The following is a 15,191-nucleotide window of genomic DNA, read 5'->3' as shown; positions in this document are numbered from 1 at the left end:
ACCTACCCTACCGACTAGAACGGCAAGAGCGACTGGAGTGGTGTGAAGGGCCAGAGATGCAGTGGGCAAGCGCTTGATGGAGCTGAATCGTAGCAGCTGGAGGGAGGAGGGTGACTGGGAATGAGCATCTTATGCTGCCGCCCTCCTGCTACATGCAAACGCTGGCATTTCGCCACGCTCGCGCACCACCGGCCGTCTTCTGGGCGCGCCTAATGATTGCCTTTCCTCGCCCGCCCGGCCTGCATCACGCCTACGACGACTAGGGCCCGACTTCGCACAGGTTACCTAGGTAGGTACCCAAGGTAGTCTGGCCTGGAGTACACAGCGGGTGGGCGTATTGATACCGCTGCTGGCCTCGGCGTCAACAAAAAACAAGGCTCGAGGTCACCGAGACCCAGCTCCGTGATCAATGGCCAGGCCCTTTTCTACACCCCACCTGCACTTTCCTGGAGGGGTTAGGATCCCCGGTCAGAACCCTGGTAACCTGTGATCTAGGCCAGTTCAGCTGAGGAAACTTTGACCTTCGATCCGATGGCTCTCCCTCCCAAGGTGTGCGGATAAACACCTCCTAGATGTGCACTGGGCTTACATTAGCGTGCGTGTGACATGCAACAAAGCAGAAACCGGCCCCCTCCCAACCAACAAGGCGCTCTAGGTCAGAACCCAAGGCGTCACGGCCTCTTTTAAGACCGTTCCTTTTCCGCCAGTAAATGTGTGATACGCCTGTGAGCGGTAAGCCAATGGGCCACGAGCACGTCCAGAAGGGCTCGATCGTCCAGCCCAACACACCGCCATCACAGGTGCTGCCGTCCGCTTTCCGTCTTCTCTCCCACAACGCATCTGCCTCTCCGGCTCCCCCATCGCCAGCCATGGACCACACATTACTGGTACAGCGCATCGAGTTCCTCGAAAAAGCAGTCGAGGCTCTACAACAGCGAGAGTATCAAGCAAAGTCGAGAGGCAAAGAGCGGGCCCTGCAAAGGGATGCCGCCATCGCATCGCTCGGCGAGGAAAGGCAATATCTGCAAGGAGAAAACGAAAGTCTCCAGAGGAAGATGCAAGGTCTCAACATCCACGTGCAAGACCTTCACAACGAATTGATCGCCCTCAGAAACAGCAAGGAGGAGGCGCAGAAGGGAAAAGATCGTCTCTCGAAAGCGGTCCACAACCAGAATCGCATTCTCACAGAGCAGAGAAGGGAGACCAAGGCGAACACGACCGAACTGTCGCAAAAGCTCCTGCACTACGAAGATCTGCTTCGGAAGGAGAAACAGAAGTACGAAGATCTGCTTCAGAAGGAGAAGGAGAAGTACGATGAGGTGTCTGAGGATCGGGACTTGATGTATGAGGCCTTTGAAGACCAGGCCGATCATATCGCGGAACTTGTGTTGAAAAACGAACAGCAAGCCAAGTGGATGGGGAAAATCATGTCTGACTTGATGTCGAAAGTGACGGCCAAGGCACGGGCAGAGCCGCAGAGGAAGGACCAGGCCACAGGAATCAAGATCGCTCCTCCTCGACAAAAGTCGTCATTTGCCGGACGGACTCGAAGTCTAAGCGAGGGCGCTCTGGGGAAGATTGTTCATTGAGGCTTAATTTTCCATGTCATGTGTAAGCACGGTAGCAGCTGAAGGAAACACTTGGCCCTGCATCATCATTAGGATACTGGAGGAGAGTAGACAGCAGCCCTAACACGATCTCTGTTATCACTTCTACACAGTAGTCCATAGCGGATTGTCTTCGAACGTCAGTCTCTTTGACCCTCATCTAATGATTGGCCTCCATTTTGAACTCAGTCCACCCGGAGAGACAAGCGGGAGACAAGCTCTCATCCATCGCAAAAGTCGCTTCACACTCCATGGCGAGCAAGTTCACACCACACGAATGACTGACAAGTCTGAGGATCCAGGTCCGGACCCCGACGGTTCTGTCACCAGTACTGAGGACCGAATCCGATGTTGACGGGGTCATCGTGGAGCAGTTGGCTCCTCATTCTGCCTTGGATGCACAATGATGATGACGCCTTACCCGACGCTAGCGATACTCCCGCGCCCTCATTGTGTGTGTCTCTGTCAGGGTGGACGCTCTGTCACCTACCGGTGCTGGTGACCTGTGTCTTCAACCTTGCAATGGCGACCCGCAGTTTATCTCTTAGGCGGCGGCCGTGACAGACCGGGGAACGGCGGCGGGTCCCGACGATAGCGTCGATGCCAACACACGGATCGACCTCCACCTCGCCCCGGCGACAGCCTCCGATGATGGCGATAGCTTGAAGATCAACACGATGTGGCCGGTACTAATGACCACATCCTCGCCGCTGGTGTTCGGGGACTTCCATCTCCTCCAGTCTCGGCACTGAGAGCACGGCGCCCCATGAAAAACGAAGAGGTGCAAGTGAGCAATCGGGCGGGTATCGAAGCAGAGGAAACACGATAGTATTGATCAAGATTCAAAGGAGAGTTGAACTAGATAGCAAAAGCTGCTTCCTCTGCCTGTGGTGCCTTCCCCACGGTGCTTCCCAACATCCCTCCATCCCTCCATCCCTCCTAGAATTCCTGGTGATGAACCTCCTTGCATGCCATCTTGGGATCCGTTCCTGGCTTGGGCTACCCATGAAATCCCAAGCCCTTCTCAAGTAACACTGGCTTTCTCCCCAGTGCCAGTGCCCGGGTCAACACCCTGGTCCTTGGGGCCATTCCACCCAGCCTCAGCCTTCTCCTCGGCTGGACAAGTCATGTCAGGGATAGCCTTGAACACCAATAGAGAGCAGACTCACTGTAGGAAGCTTTCCTCGGCGGATTGTCTTTCTTCACCTGAGTGCTTACAACGTTGGTTCTGTTATGGCCATGTATTTTCTGAAAGGATGGCCAGGCAAGCAGGTCCCAGGTCATGGTGAGAGTACTCCCAGAAATCCAAAGTTGATGTAGAAGAAGGTGACAGACAGTTGGAAGGGGCAGTAGACGGTGTTTTCTTGAGAGAGAAAAGAAAAGGCATCAGTCAGGAGAGGGAAGTGTGTCATAAAATACCTTCCACTGGGATGAACGAAAGTGTTGTCCTGGCCTCCCTCCCATCATGAATGTCTCGATCCTGATAGACGGCATGGACAGAGCAGAAACACACATCTCTCTTCCAAACATACAAGGCAGTCGGTGACCAACCTGACCCCCGATCTAGCCAATATTGGATGCAGCTTTGGGGAGGGGGTGGAGGTATCATGCATGATGTCACGGTAGAAGAACGCCAACAACCATTTCGCTTCGTGTTCATACTGAGACTAGCAGGAAGGAGGGCCACCTGACGTTAGGCCGGCTGGGAACGACTGGAGGCCGGGCTGGTTGGTCCGCATCTCATCAAAGCATTGCACCTTCATGTCGTGGTTAAACATTTCGTGTGTGACTGACGGAGAGAAGCGGCCCAGGCAAAGGAAATATCATCAAAAGGTAAAATACATAAAGCCGCTTTCTCAATGCACTTTGGGCTCTGGTCGCCTCGCCCTCAATGCACCTCGGCCTCCATCCGCCTCTCAATTGCCTTCTTTCTTACACCACACCACAAAGATCAGAGACTGCAGCCTTTCCAGCCAAACCATGGCAGCACTTTCCAACCAAACTATGGCAGCAATTTCCAGCCAAATCACGGCAGCGTACGACCATGGCAAGGGAGACCCGTCCCGTGTGTATCCCTGAGACTCCCGAAAGGACGTTCAGTTTGCTAATGCTCTCCCACAGGTGCCCCCAACACTGGCGCCATGCTTCCTCCACCGCGGCCACTTCCAATGGACACTAAGTGCTTTTTTGGTTATCGTGGTCACATCTCTATCTCCATTGCCGATCCTCAGAATGTCGAATCCGACCAGGCCATCATGTTCAACATTGTTCAAGGAACAGTGCTGATGGCGAATATCGAAGCCGATCTGGCCTACTACGGGCGGATTGCTCTCTCGAAATTTATGCGTAGCATGCCAGAGGAGTGCAAGGGGCGTACGGTTGACATCAACATGTCTGTGATGGTCAGCACACAGAGCACCTTCATCCACCAGAAGAGTGGACCATGTGATATCATCGGGGTATTGATGGGAGAGACTGCAGCGGAGTTGCTAGATGAGCTCGAGAGGAAAATCGAGTTCGAGTAGGAGACGGCAGACCGTCTCGGACCTAATTCCAGATCTTCAACCCTGACTTTGCAACGCAGCTAGTGCCCCCGCTCGTCCTCGCCCTCGCTAGTGCCCGCTCATCCCATCCTCGTCCTCGTGCTAGTGCCCGCTCATCCTCGTCCTCGTTCCTCGCCCAGTGCGGGCCAGGCAAGGCGCAATGTCTCATCCAGGTCCAATCAGGGGAGCGCACAGGCCGCATAGCCTCCACAAGGGTAATAACGGGCCCGTCTTGGAGTGTCTTACAACTCCTCCGGCCAGCGGTCTCTGAACCGCTCTCAACCTACGGAGATGGCGGGTGGTGTGGTCGGCATTGCTTTTGCTGCCGCCGCCCTGTGGGGCCTGACGGGCCAAGCAGGAAGGGAACCGCCCCAACAAAAAAAGGTCAGCAGCGCCATCATTCGTAAACAAGCCATTGTTGTCGACTGTCACCGCCATTCGAGTCGTGGACGCACCGTCCGTCCAGATTGGCAGATTGGGAGGGTGTGCGGAGCGTGGGTTAGGTAACAAGGGTGGATTTTGATTAACTACACGGTTCAGCTCTGGTTCAAGACCAACACTGGCGCCTGGCGCCTGATTAAGCGCGACGTGTGGGGTAACTAAGTACTGCCGAACCCTGGGTCAAATTACCTCATCTTACTCATCTTACTCATCTTACTACCTACCGGAGGAAGTTTATCCGGAGGCGAATGTACATCCTGGGTACGGCGTAGGTACCGATACCTGAGACACGTACCATGGAACGGATCCAGCCTTCTTCCAAAGTGGTTGAGTTCAAGGACGGCATATATCACACCCACAAGATGCCAACCCCCACCTATCAGACGGGGTGTTTGCAGCCACTCGGCTCAGGTTGTGACTCTGGTGAGACTCGTTTTTCTTTTGCGAATGCAGCAGTGACCTACCTCCTGGCTCTCGAGTGGCCAGAGGTGTGATGACCGTGCATCCAGATGAGGAGATCCCCCAGCCAAGAGCGACCATCGCTCTTGTGGTGTGTGTGGTCTGCCCACATCCGGTGCAGGCTGGGATTTGCAAGCTCATAGCTCGAGCAGGTATATTTATCAATGATAAGCCGTCCCAGATGCACCATGTGGACTGTCGTATTATTAAATACTGCATCTGATCGTATCTTCTTCCCTTGCTGTTGGCCCTAGTTATGGATCAAGCCCCGTACTCCGTTCAATCCCTGAGCAGCTGCTCGACCGCGGTGATTCTCGAGCATATTCACCAAGCTCAGGCGAAGCGCCAGACGCTCTGTTCTCAGGCAGCACAGGTGTCCCATGCGATTGAGCACTACGAGGGCCTGCGTACATCGATCTCAGCCGAGATCATCGGATGTGATTCAGTCCTGAGCGTCCTCAGACTGATCATGGCGGAGAGATCCAGGCTCTCGTTTATTCTTGTAAGTGAGAAGATCCTTTGCGCTGCCCAGAGAGCCCTTGTGCTGAATGGCGAAACAGAACGACGGTCCTGAACATGCCACGGCAGTTCAGGAAAGGCCCAATCCCGGACACGCAACGGCATCCCAGGAAAACCCCCGTGCCGTGTACGTCTGTTCCCAACACGCAAGGGCATTCCAGGAACCCCCCGGTCCCGTGTACCTCTGTCCCGAACACGCAAGGGAAGTCGAGGAACCCGCCGGTGACATGTACGTCTGTCCCGACCGCCGGATGACATTCCAGCCACGCCCCCGCGCCGTGTTACCCAGTCCCGGACACGCAACGGCATCCCAGGAAAGCCCCCGTGCCGTGCGCCTCCCTCCCGAATACTCAAGGATACCCCCGGCACCCCCCCGTGCCGTGCGCCTCTGTCCCGAACACGCAGCGGCATTCCAGGAACCCTCCGGTGCCGTGTATCTCTGTCACGAACACGCAAGGGCATTCCAGGAACCCTCCGGTGCCGTGTACCTCTGTCCCGACCACCCATGGGAATTCCAGGGACCCCCCCGTGTCGTGTCCCCCAGTCCCGAACACGCAACGGCACCCCAGGAACCCCCCCGTGCCGAACGCGCCACGACATTCCAGGTGCCTTTAACCCCCAGTCCCGAATACGTAACGGCATCCCAGGAAGCCCCCCGTGCCGTGTTCCCCCCCGACCACGAAACGACATTCCAGGATCTTTTATGGCTCACTCCCGAAACCGCCGAGTCCGTTCAGGCACGCCCGAGCCCTGAACTCGGCGAAACTGTTCAGGAACGCCCGGGTCCTGAGCACGGCGATACTGCTCAGACACGCCCGAGTCCTGGACACGGTGAGGCCGTCCAGAGCCGCTTCAGTCCCATACTCCCGCGTCCTGAGCACGGCGAGGCTGCTGAGCTTCGCCTGCGTCCCGAACGCGGCGAGGCGAGTCGGAAACGCCCGCATGCTGAGCAAGGCGAGGCCGTTCTGAGACGCCTAAGCCCAAAACGCCCGCGTCCTGAACAGGCCGAGGCCCTTGAGTTCTGGCGTGTCAGGAACGAGGAGACGCAGTTTTTGGTCGCTTGCCCTTGTTCCCAGCTTTCCAAGCCTCGTTATAGATCACTGAAAGATTTTCGTGGGCATCTCTTACGGAACAGGCATAGACAAGCGTGCTTCGATGCTGACAGGAAGGACCTGGTGATGTTCAATGAAGCGGATATGGCCACATTCATCCTCGTTTTGCGGGAGTCTGTCGAGGAGGGCGAAAGAGAACGTCTTGAACATCTGGAAGCGGATGGGGATCGAGCCTCATGCACACGTTGCGGTATGGCCTCGACAGACCTGGAAGAGTTGCTCGTACACAAGTGCGCGATTAGCCCCTAATTCACTGCTCTTTTTTTCCTAGTTTTTTCTATTCTTTTCCTACTTTTTTCTCTTCTATTTTTCTTTCTATCATGTTCTCGGTGCAGAAAATTCGGTGTGTCTCTCTACTGGCGGCCATTTGTATGCATCTTTACGAAGTTCCCAAATTGATCAATCTCTATCCTTAGCATATGCCAATTACAGTGGTGCCAACAGTCTCTTCCAAAAAGTGCTAAGACCCCCGAGGACGTAAGACCCCCGAGGACGTCGCTCTCTGCGTCGGAACTGGGCCGTGAGTTCGTTGCCATCGCCACCGCCTATGAGGGCGGACGGGTCAGCGTGAGGAGACAATGTATGGGTAACACAAGCCAGACATCGACAAGGGTGACTCGAGCGCGGGACAGTGGATCTTCTCAGTTGTTCAAGGATGGACCCCGGAAGAGTGCGTAGCTCATCCGACCCCGGATTGATTGTTGGCGTCGAGGACAAAGTTAGATAGACAGCTGAGACACACACACACACCACGCGACCCCCATCGGATAGAGTATCCCGCCCGCCACCACCAGGCTCAGTTCGTTGGGCATCAATGTGTGTCCAGGTGAAACTGAAAAAAAGAAATGTTGGTTGATAAGCACGGCCAGTGACAATGCTACCGAGTCCCTACTGGACGAAGACAATCGAGATCGCCATCGACCGACCGCTGCTAGACCTGCCTGTGTTACGCACCTCTGCCAGCACCGTGCAGAACACCCCGGGAGCCGCCGGGCTTGCACGGACATTGGAAAGTTCCAGAGGGGTAATATTTGCATTAGCGTGTGTTGAGGAGGTGATGAGCCAGGCAGAAGCAACATTACACAGCTCAGCCTCATGTGTGCTGGCCACCACCCATTTCCCACTCTCCACCGTTTCCCGGTTCCAGGCCGACCCCATCGCAGTAATATCGCAGGCTGGGGAGTTTGCACGGGCCACAACCGACACTGAGACGGTTGTGGCCCGTGCGTTTGCAAAGGGTGACCTGGGCAGGATGGATCGTCGTGTTCGTAGGGGAAATTGGAGACTGCAACATGGCCGGAGTTCTTCAATCCACACACCACTCGTCATCAGGGAGGTGATCCCAAAAGCAAAGGGCCCTAGGAATTAACTTCCCGAAATGAGGGACAAGGATGTCTCACAGACCGGTTTGAGCTGCAGCCCCAAGTGACCAGACGACGCCTCCCACCCTGCAACGCCAACGAATCAGCAGGCATGGATATGCAATATGCAGCAAGCAAAAAGCAAAGAAAGAATCATGGACTCGACCGCGGGAGGTCTGGAATGACTCGGAGCTTGGCGCGCGGGACAGGACTCAGGTTGAATGCACGAGTCTGCAGGGAAGAGGGAAGGTCATGAGTTCAAGCGGTGAAGGAAAGACATGCACAAGCAAGCCACCAACCCTTCGATTTCCGCCATCAGGCAGTCAAATGTACTCGTACTCGACACAGGGATGTCGATACTTGGGGGCCGCGAACCATCACGCAGAGCCGCCGACAGCAGGACATTGCTGTCCCTCCTGCTATTTTATGGCCCTGGCTACTCTCCCATCTCTTTGAATCCTGTGTGTTTCTCTCCCATCTCTTTGAATCCTGTGTGTTTCTCTCCCATCTCTTTGAATCCTGTGTGTTTCTCTTCAAATCCCGCAGCAAGACATCTGACCATCCATCCTCATCATCATCATCCTCATCATCATGGAGCCTGTGAAGATTCTTGACGTTTTATTGGCCTATCTGAGTGGCGTCGCTCACATCGAGCTGAGGGATGTGAAATTCCTGTTCAGCGCTTGTCCCGATTCATCGCTCGATGCACTCCTCGCCAGGCTCGAAGGGCAGTTTTTGCGCCAACTGCCTGGACGCGACTATTGTGAGCGTCCGGAATCGCTTGCAACGCGTGCCAGCCTCATTCTCGGCCTCGTCTTCCCCACACTCAACGGGACCATCACCATCAGATGGAGAGACTACCGCCCGAACCATGCTCAGTGCCGCATCCAAGCGTCCCACCTGGCGGAGAAGCCGCCCATCGACTGCACTGACAGGCATCTGCTCATCTGGATCTTCTATCACTTCGGCTTGCACCATTGGGCGTTGCCACACCCATTCATTACCTATCCAATGGACGTGGTTGATCCCGGTTTCCTCTACCCACTCGCAGACGCTATTGCCTGCCTTCCTGGTCTCCTTCATAGGTGCTTTATTGGGCGGCACCCGCCCTCTGCCCCAGTCCCACCACATTGCCGCCGGCCTGACCATAAAGTAGTGGAGACCGAGGTTGAGGCTGATGACGAGACCGAGGATGAGGCTGATGACGAGGCGGAGGACGAGGTTGGGGAGGAGACTGCGAAGAAGACTGGAGACGAGTCTGGGGAGGAGTCTGGGGAGGACTCTGGGGAGGAGTCTGGCGTGGAGATCCGGGGGCAGACTTTCGAGGAGATTATGGAGGAGTTTAATTGGGTCGTGGTCGAGTAGTTCGGGGTTTAAGGGAGGAGCAGGTCCTAGTCTGGCATGTAACAGCAAACACGAGAGCTACACACCCAAGAGGAATCACAAGAGCTCACATCTTCACCGCCTGTAGCAGTTCCATAACTGGCTTCCTCTCTCGTGACGCATCGGTCATTGTAGGATGCTGGATCCATTCGGCTGGAGCCACTGCCCGAAGTATCGATGAAATGCAAGGAGTGCATGGTTGTTCATACGAAGACGACGAAGAGGAAGGCTCCAATCAACCAGCCCTAGCCCACAGCTAATGATCTGCACGTATGAGTGTTACAAGTTTCATCCAGACAGTAAGGTACGGACAACTTGACTACATGTACTCGCCGACTTTAACTCATCAGAAGCAGTCAAGCGCAAGTCGAGCTAACTGACATCTGTAGAAACATCCTGATAGGTGTAGACAGGCATCTATCTGAGTGAAGCAGAACTAGAACCTTAGAGAGCCTATCGGGCTCTCGGTGGCCATCGTTAGATATGAAGGGAGCATTAGTTGCTTACTGATCCTGAGTGTGAGAGTTTTGATGACAGCATCCCAATGCAGACGTCCGCGCTGAGCCGAGAGGAGCGACCGAGTAACGATAGAGGGTGGCAACTCACAAGCCTGCATTGAACCAAAGCATTTCCGATGTATCTGGCAAAGATGAGTTGGGCCAAACAGAACTCCATTCGAGCCCGAGCGATGAACCGGTCTTTCTGAAGCCTGTCAGACGAACTCTCCATTTTCATTTGGGCCACAGTCCCATGCGGCTCCCCGGTCTGTGACTCGAGAGCAATGCACGTCATAATGAGCACGGCCGTGGACACAGCCTCATTCAGATATCCGACCTACATTGCACGTGGCAATGGCGGACCCTGTATGCACTGTCCCGTATCGCCAGATCTTGGAGATTATCAATCTGCCCTGCACAGAACACATTTCGCTGGACTCAATCTTGGTTACACTCCACGCTGTTCAGCACACTTCAGATCGAATCATGAGAGGATGCCTGGATCTATGTTTTTCCCACGCCGTAGACATATGTAGGCACGGCAAAATGGATGTAATAGGCTGTTCTGGCGGTGCGGGGTTCTGTCGGCCAGTGTCGGATAGAGTCGCTCTCACATGCTTTGGGCTCTGACATCAGAACTAGAAGATCGAGGTGTAATTGCCGCAAACCGTTCTGGGATTCCTTGCTTGAATCACGAAACACAAACGGTCGGCCCAAGATGGCGAGCATTCCAGGATTGAACACCGCGGTCACGAAGGAGATGCTGATCGCCTCAGCCACACTGTCAGCTCCTCTGTCAACTCTGATCCGTGCCGTGCAGAATCTCAACTGATCGTCTGCAGTCATAACGAATACCCCACAGACGCACCCCTTCCACACGTTGATGTGCTGTCAGCTGGATTCCAAGAACTCTGTACCATCATTGCAAAACATAGACTCGAGAACTATATCCAGCTGCGACTCCTTCATCGCCATCTGGACATCCCCAAAGGACAGTTTCTCCTCGGCCGGAGCATCACCAAACCACTAGGTTGGTGTACTGAGCTCACGAACCTCGTTGACGCCGACGTGGAGAATATCCGTGGTCATATCTTCTCAGTAAACACTGCAGACTACAAAGTGGGAAGCGAGAGATGCGCACTCATGTTGCCTTCTGAGTTTAGAGAAGGACCACCAGTCAATTTCGACGAGCTCAGTCATGATTTCATTGTGGATTTTATTGACTGTCTTACAGGGAGGGGGCTGGAGAAAGTATTAGGAATCGAGCTTTTACAAGCTCAAGCCGCGAGGATGGTCGAGTTTTCTTTCACTGAAGGCAGCATCCTGGTTCGGAAGGAGGAGCTGAAGCGGGAGGCGGCAGAATGGATGGCCGGACAAAACATGTTTCAAGTCACTGGATGGGGCATCACCGTCGACAACAACGTCGTGAAGCAGGCCGGCACGACACAGTGTGTGATATATGCACCTCCAATTGGCCATCGAAAGGTCATAATCAAAGATTGCCTAGGGCTTGTGGAGACCTTGAGGAAGGAAGGTATCTTAGTTGAGGATGACGCGAGTCTGCAGGCCTAATCTCTCCTTCGTCTTCACACCTTCTTCAATAAGTGTCTGCTGCAAGGCGTCGTCAAACACCGTCATAAAGATGTAGCCACAATGGAAGAAAATATCTCCGTATCCATCCTGCGCAGCAAACTTGCGAAAATCTGAATTCTTGAGCATGTATATCTCTGCATGCGGAGGCTCCAGGCTCGGATCAGATTCGGGCATGAGGACTGGATAGCCAACAATCTTGTCGTACAGCACATGAGGCACCCGTAGTGAGGCATATGGCGGTAGGCCATCCGGCTTGCCGAAGTGAAATGTCCCCTCTGCCATCTCTGGTAAACGCAGGAGGTGCTCTACGCTTTCTTTTGAGAGGCTCAACACCTGGGTCTGAGCGATCGGATCTGAGGCGGCACTGATATCATGCTGGTGCGCCGAATCCAAGCCTGGAGCAGGGAATTGCTCCATCCATGACCCTTCATGGTGTGGTGGACCGGGACAAGTGTTATACCCCGGAGTGTCCTGAGTGATCGGATCCATGATGGGACCGATGCTATCGCTAATAGACAAACTGCCACCGTGCTGGTGGGCTGGATCCAACCCTGGAGCGGGGACCGGGCCCATGTCAATGACTGGATAGTCACACGATCCTTCTTCATGGTGCGACGGAGGTGTAGGCAAAGCAATCCTGGAGGCTGTCGAACGATCAGACACAGCGGAAGAGCGTCGTCTTGGGTGTCTGCCGCCTGGCTCATTCGTCCGTTCTGGCCTGGCTAGGGCGCGGCGTTTCGGATGGGGCATGTCACCCTCGTGTCCATGTTTGCCCCCTGAATGTGGAACTGCCTCTGTTGCGGAAGAAAAGCTGCCCGATATCTCTGAGGTATGGGCTCTGGGTAGAGTGAAGTGACCCTGCTTCTCAAAGCCCTTGAGGTCCCGTAAAAGGTCGTCAATCGGGAGAACAGCCGTGTCTTCGATTTCGTCCTGGGCCCCATCCTTTTTATTCAGATACACGGTGCAAGCCAACTCTGTAAACTGTTCAGCCTAATTGCTAGAATGCAGACTTGTCCAGACAGCTCATACCCAAGACAACCAAATGCTCAAAGGTTGGGCAAAAGGTCCTCACTTTCGACGTGAAGTTATGGCAGTCGTGCTGGAGCCCGACTGCTTTGTACGGCTCGAGGACCGCTTTCAGAGACGACGGCACTTTCGAGATATTGCGGATGTATGTGATGGTGTGTTTTTCGCAGGCAACGAAAGCAATGATCGCTGCGATAGGGATTGCCTGGAACTCGTTTGCCGTCGTGCTGTAGTGGCGTTCTAGCAAGTATGGCAGGAGTGTCTGGAACCGCCCGCTGCGGCCACCGCTGCGGCCACCGACAGGGCTTGTTGTCTTCTTCGAACCTAACCTAGGCATCTGGACGATCTTGGGAGGGAATATGGGCGCAAGAGAGAAGATGGGCGTGGGAGAGAAGACGGGCGCAAGAGGGAGATGGGCACAACAAAGAAGACGGGCGCAGGAGCGAGGCTGGACGAAGGAGTGACGATGGGCGGCGGCAGGGAAGTAGATGGGCGTAGGAGGGAAGGCGGTCGTTGGGGGCAAGGCGGTCGTTGGGGGCAAGGCGGTCGTTGGGGGCAAGGCGGTCGCTGGAGGCAAGGCGGTCGCTGGAGGGAAGTTGGTCGCAGGAGGCACGTTGGTCGCAGGAGGAGCAGGATATGCATGATTGGCTGCGGATTGGCAGTGAGCATCTCCGGTCCAAGGAACCCTGGTTCGGTGAAGTAGGCGAGGTGTTGGTAATGAGAGGGGTTGACCGGAGAGACATGCAGATGGATATGCTCACCCCTGTACTTCTTAAATACCTACCGAGACACCTACCTAGGTCGCTCATGCACCATCTTTGCGCTAACTAACGGGACGGGACTTGGACAGTGGCACGCGGGCCAGCCTCACTGGACGGGACGGGTCCCGGACGCCTAATTTTGTGGGGCGATCGGCCTAGCTCGGTGCCGTGGATCGGGAAGTACAGGTACAAGCACTCCGTACAAGCACTCCGGTCCAAGTAAAAAAGTAAACATCTATCTTCCCCTTCAGCTTCGGGTACGCGACGAACGCCATGAGACAGACCAATGCAGCTTCCCCCCCCCCTCACACGGCCCAGCGTCGCACGGTCAACGCCGCTGATAAGCACTGAGATAACGGCCCCAGGAGCTTGTGTTTTTCCAACGTCCCGCCTGGTGGTTGAGTTTGTGATTCTTGTTCAGACTGCCACAGGATTCTCTCGTCTTCTATTACGCAGGGAGTTTTGGCCGAGGAATGGAAGCCCAGTCGGATTTGACCCTTGGATAACACAGTGAGGCTCAGGTCAGTCTCGAAGCCTTCCTCCCTCCATGTTCAGACGTGCAGCGGCAGCTCACTCCATCACCTCATCAGTGTGACCGACAACCGTTGCCCAACTTCGCCCAACTACGCCCAGTCATTGCCCAAGCTCTCGCCTGATTCACTGGACTGGCATGTGTATATATCCTGCCTGAGCTTTTCCCTCCTTGTCAGAGCTCTCTTACCGTCAGAGTCCTCTCATTGCCAGAGGTCTCCCTTCAGGATCCTTCATGATCTCCCGCGCCATGAGCAAGCGATGGAAAATACTTCGGTGGACGATTATTCACCTGTACAAGACAGAGAATAAACCGCTACATGAGGTTATCCGCATAATGGATGCGCAATACCAATTCAGAGCATCGTAAGTTCCATCCTTGAAGAAGTGGCCAAACGAACAAAGCACTAACATGTCTTACCCTAGGACAAGAGCCTATCGGAAACGTCTTCAGGAATGGGGTATTTCTAAGTACCAGAGGAAGGGGGCAACTGTGTCGACAGTGACCTCGACACCCTCCTCGGATCGATCTGATCTAGTAGACGGCTGGCACCATTTTGCTGGCTTGCGCCCAACTACGCAGACCACCGGCAATTTGCCGACATACGTCGTGCCCAGCCAGGAAACCGGTGCTGTGGAAGCGCCTGGATCAGACTCATCGCTAGGGCAGGCAGGGACGCTGACCACGACCGAGTCACAGGAGGAGTCTTGGCCGTCTGTGGTCCAAGCGGGAAATTGGCGTGCATCTTTCAATTATGACACTTCTTCTGCTGGTGTTCCTTCTCCTGAGTATGTTTTGGTACCCGTCGAGGAGCTGACCGCTCAAGTGGAGGCGCAGGCGTGGTGGAGGCCGTCTTGATTTTATCCAGGTAGCCTCAGAACTATCATACTACTAAACGCCCTCGCTTCTGCCTGTCGCGTTACCAAAGTTTTGTTCGGACCTGAGATGTGACGTAGCATGCCTCTCCCAGCTCTAGCCACCCATTGAAACCTCTCTGAAGGCCGCTCTTGGTAGCTCAGCACCACACCAATTTGTTAGCTCATTCTGTGGTCGGTGCCGGCTTTTGTGGTAGGACCTGACCTCTCGGTTCCAGGGTCGAGCCCTAGGGCTGGTGGCCCTCAGGTGCGGTGCTTCTCAGCGTACCAGGTTGTACGCCGACAACGATGTGGCCAGTCGCTGTTAGCACACCTGGGTTAATCAGTGCTAAGCGAGAGCATCCTTAACAGGCTTTCACCTAGCGAAACAAGCCTGTCACATCGAAGATGGTGTGGCGTAAAGCAAACAGAAGAACCTTGCCAAGTGGAGTGCACTTGCGGTCCAGACTGGGCTACTCCTGGTGTCCGCACCTTCCACGGAT

The 15,191-nt window shown here is 54.8% G+C and overlaps 6 protein-coding genes across 6 annotated transcripts; 5 read left to right on the top strand and 1 right to left on the bottom strand.

Moving 5' to 3' along the window:
- Positions 1-710: 710 nt before the first annotated feature.
- Positions 711-1,589, top strand: E0L32_004959 (uncharacterized protein; the record flags this gene model as incomplete). The annotated part of the gene is made up of 1 exon (XM_031139427.1): positions 711-1,589. The coding sequence occupies one exon, from the start codon at positions 711-713 to the stop codon at positions 1,587-1,589; it is 879 nt and encodes a 292-aa protein (XP_030996561.1).
- Positions 1,590-3,611: 2,022 nt separating this feature from the next.
- Positions 3,612-4,753, top strand: E0L32_004958 (uncharacterized protein; the record flags this gene model as incomplete). The annotated part of the gene is made up of 5 exons (XM_031139426.1): positions 3,612-3,672; positions 3,729-4,066; positions 4,165-4,365; positions 4,412-4,606; positions 4,691-4,753. The coding sequence occupies 5 exons, from the start codon at positions 3,612-3,614 to the stop codon at positions 4,751-4,753; spliced, it is 858 nt and encodes a 285-aa protein (XP_030996560.1).
- A 553-nt stretch (positions 4,754-5,306) lies between these two features.
- Positions 5,307-6,930, top strand: E0L32_004957 (uncharacterized protein; the record flags this gene model as incomplete). The annotated part of the gene is made up of 2 exons (XM_031139425.1): positions 5,307-5,552; positions 5,611-6,930. The coding sequence occupies 2 exons, from the start codon at positions 5,307-5,309 to the stop codon at positions 6,928-6,930; spliced, it is 1,566 nt and encodes a 521-aa protein (XP_030996559.1).
- A 1,703-nt stretch (positions 6,931-8,633) lies between these two features.
- On the top strand, positions 8,634-9,407 carry E0L32_004956 (uncharacterized protein; the record flags this gene model as incomplete). The annotated part of the gene is made up of 1 exon (XM_031139423.1): positions 8,634-9,407. The coding sequence occupies one exon, from the start codon at positions 8,634-8,636 to the stop codon at positions 9,405-9,407; it is 774 nt and encodes a 257-aa protein (XP_030996558.1).
- A 2,054-nt stretch (positions 9,408-11,461) lies between these two features.
- Positions 11,462-13,357, bottom strand: E0L32_004955 (uncharacterized protein; the record flags this gene model as incomplete). Its single annotated transcript, XM_031139422.1, has 3 exons — positions 11,462-12,489; positions 12,545-13,227; positions 13,338-13,357. The coding sequence occupies 3 exons, from the start codon at positions 13,355-13,357 to the stop codon at positions 11,462-11,464; spliced, it is 1,731 nt and encodes a 576-aa protein (XP_030996557.1).
- An 813-nt stretch (positions 13,358-14,170) lies between these two features.
- Positions 14,171-14,692, top strand: E0L32_004954 (uncharacterized protein; the record flags this gene model as incomplete). Its single annotated transcript, XM_031139421.1, has 2 exons — positions 14,171-14,199; positions 14,260-14,692. 2 exons carry the CDS (start codon positions 14,171-14,173, stop codon positions 14,690-14,692), a joined length of 462 nt encoding a protein of 153 aa, XP_030996556.1.
- Between the last annotated feature and the right edge of the window lie 499 nt (positions 14,693-15,191).

Source organism: Thyridium curvatum (genome assembly GCF_004353045.1).
Source record: "Thyridium curvatum strain D216 chromosome Unknown NODE_25_length_444008_cov_73.864110, whole genome shotgun sequence".
Classification (NCBI taxonomy): Eukaryota; Fungi; Ascomycota; class Sordariomycetes; order Thyridiales; family Thyridiaceae; genus Thyridium; species Thyridium curvatum.
The sequence above is the reverse complement of the archived record's forward strand: the minus strand, read 5'-3'. Positions and strand labels throughout refer to the sequence as shown.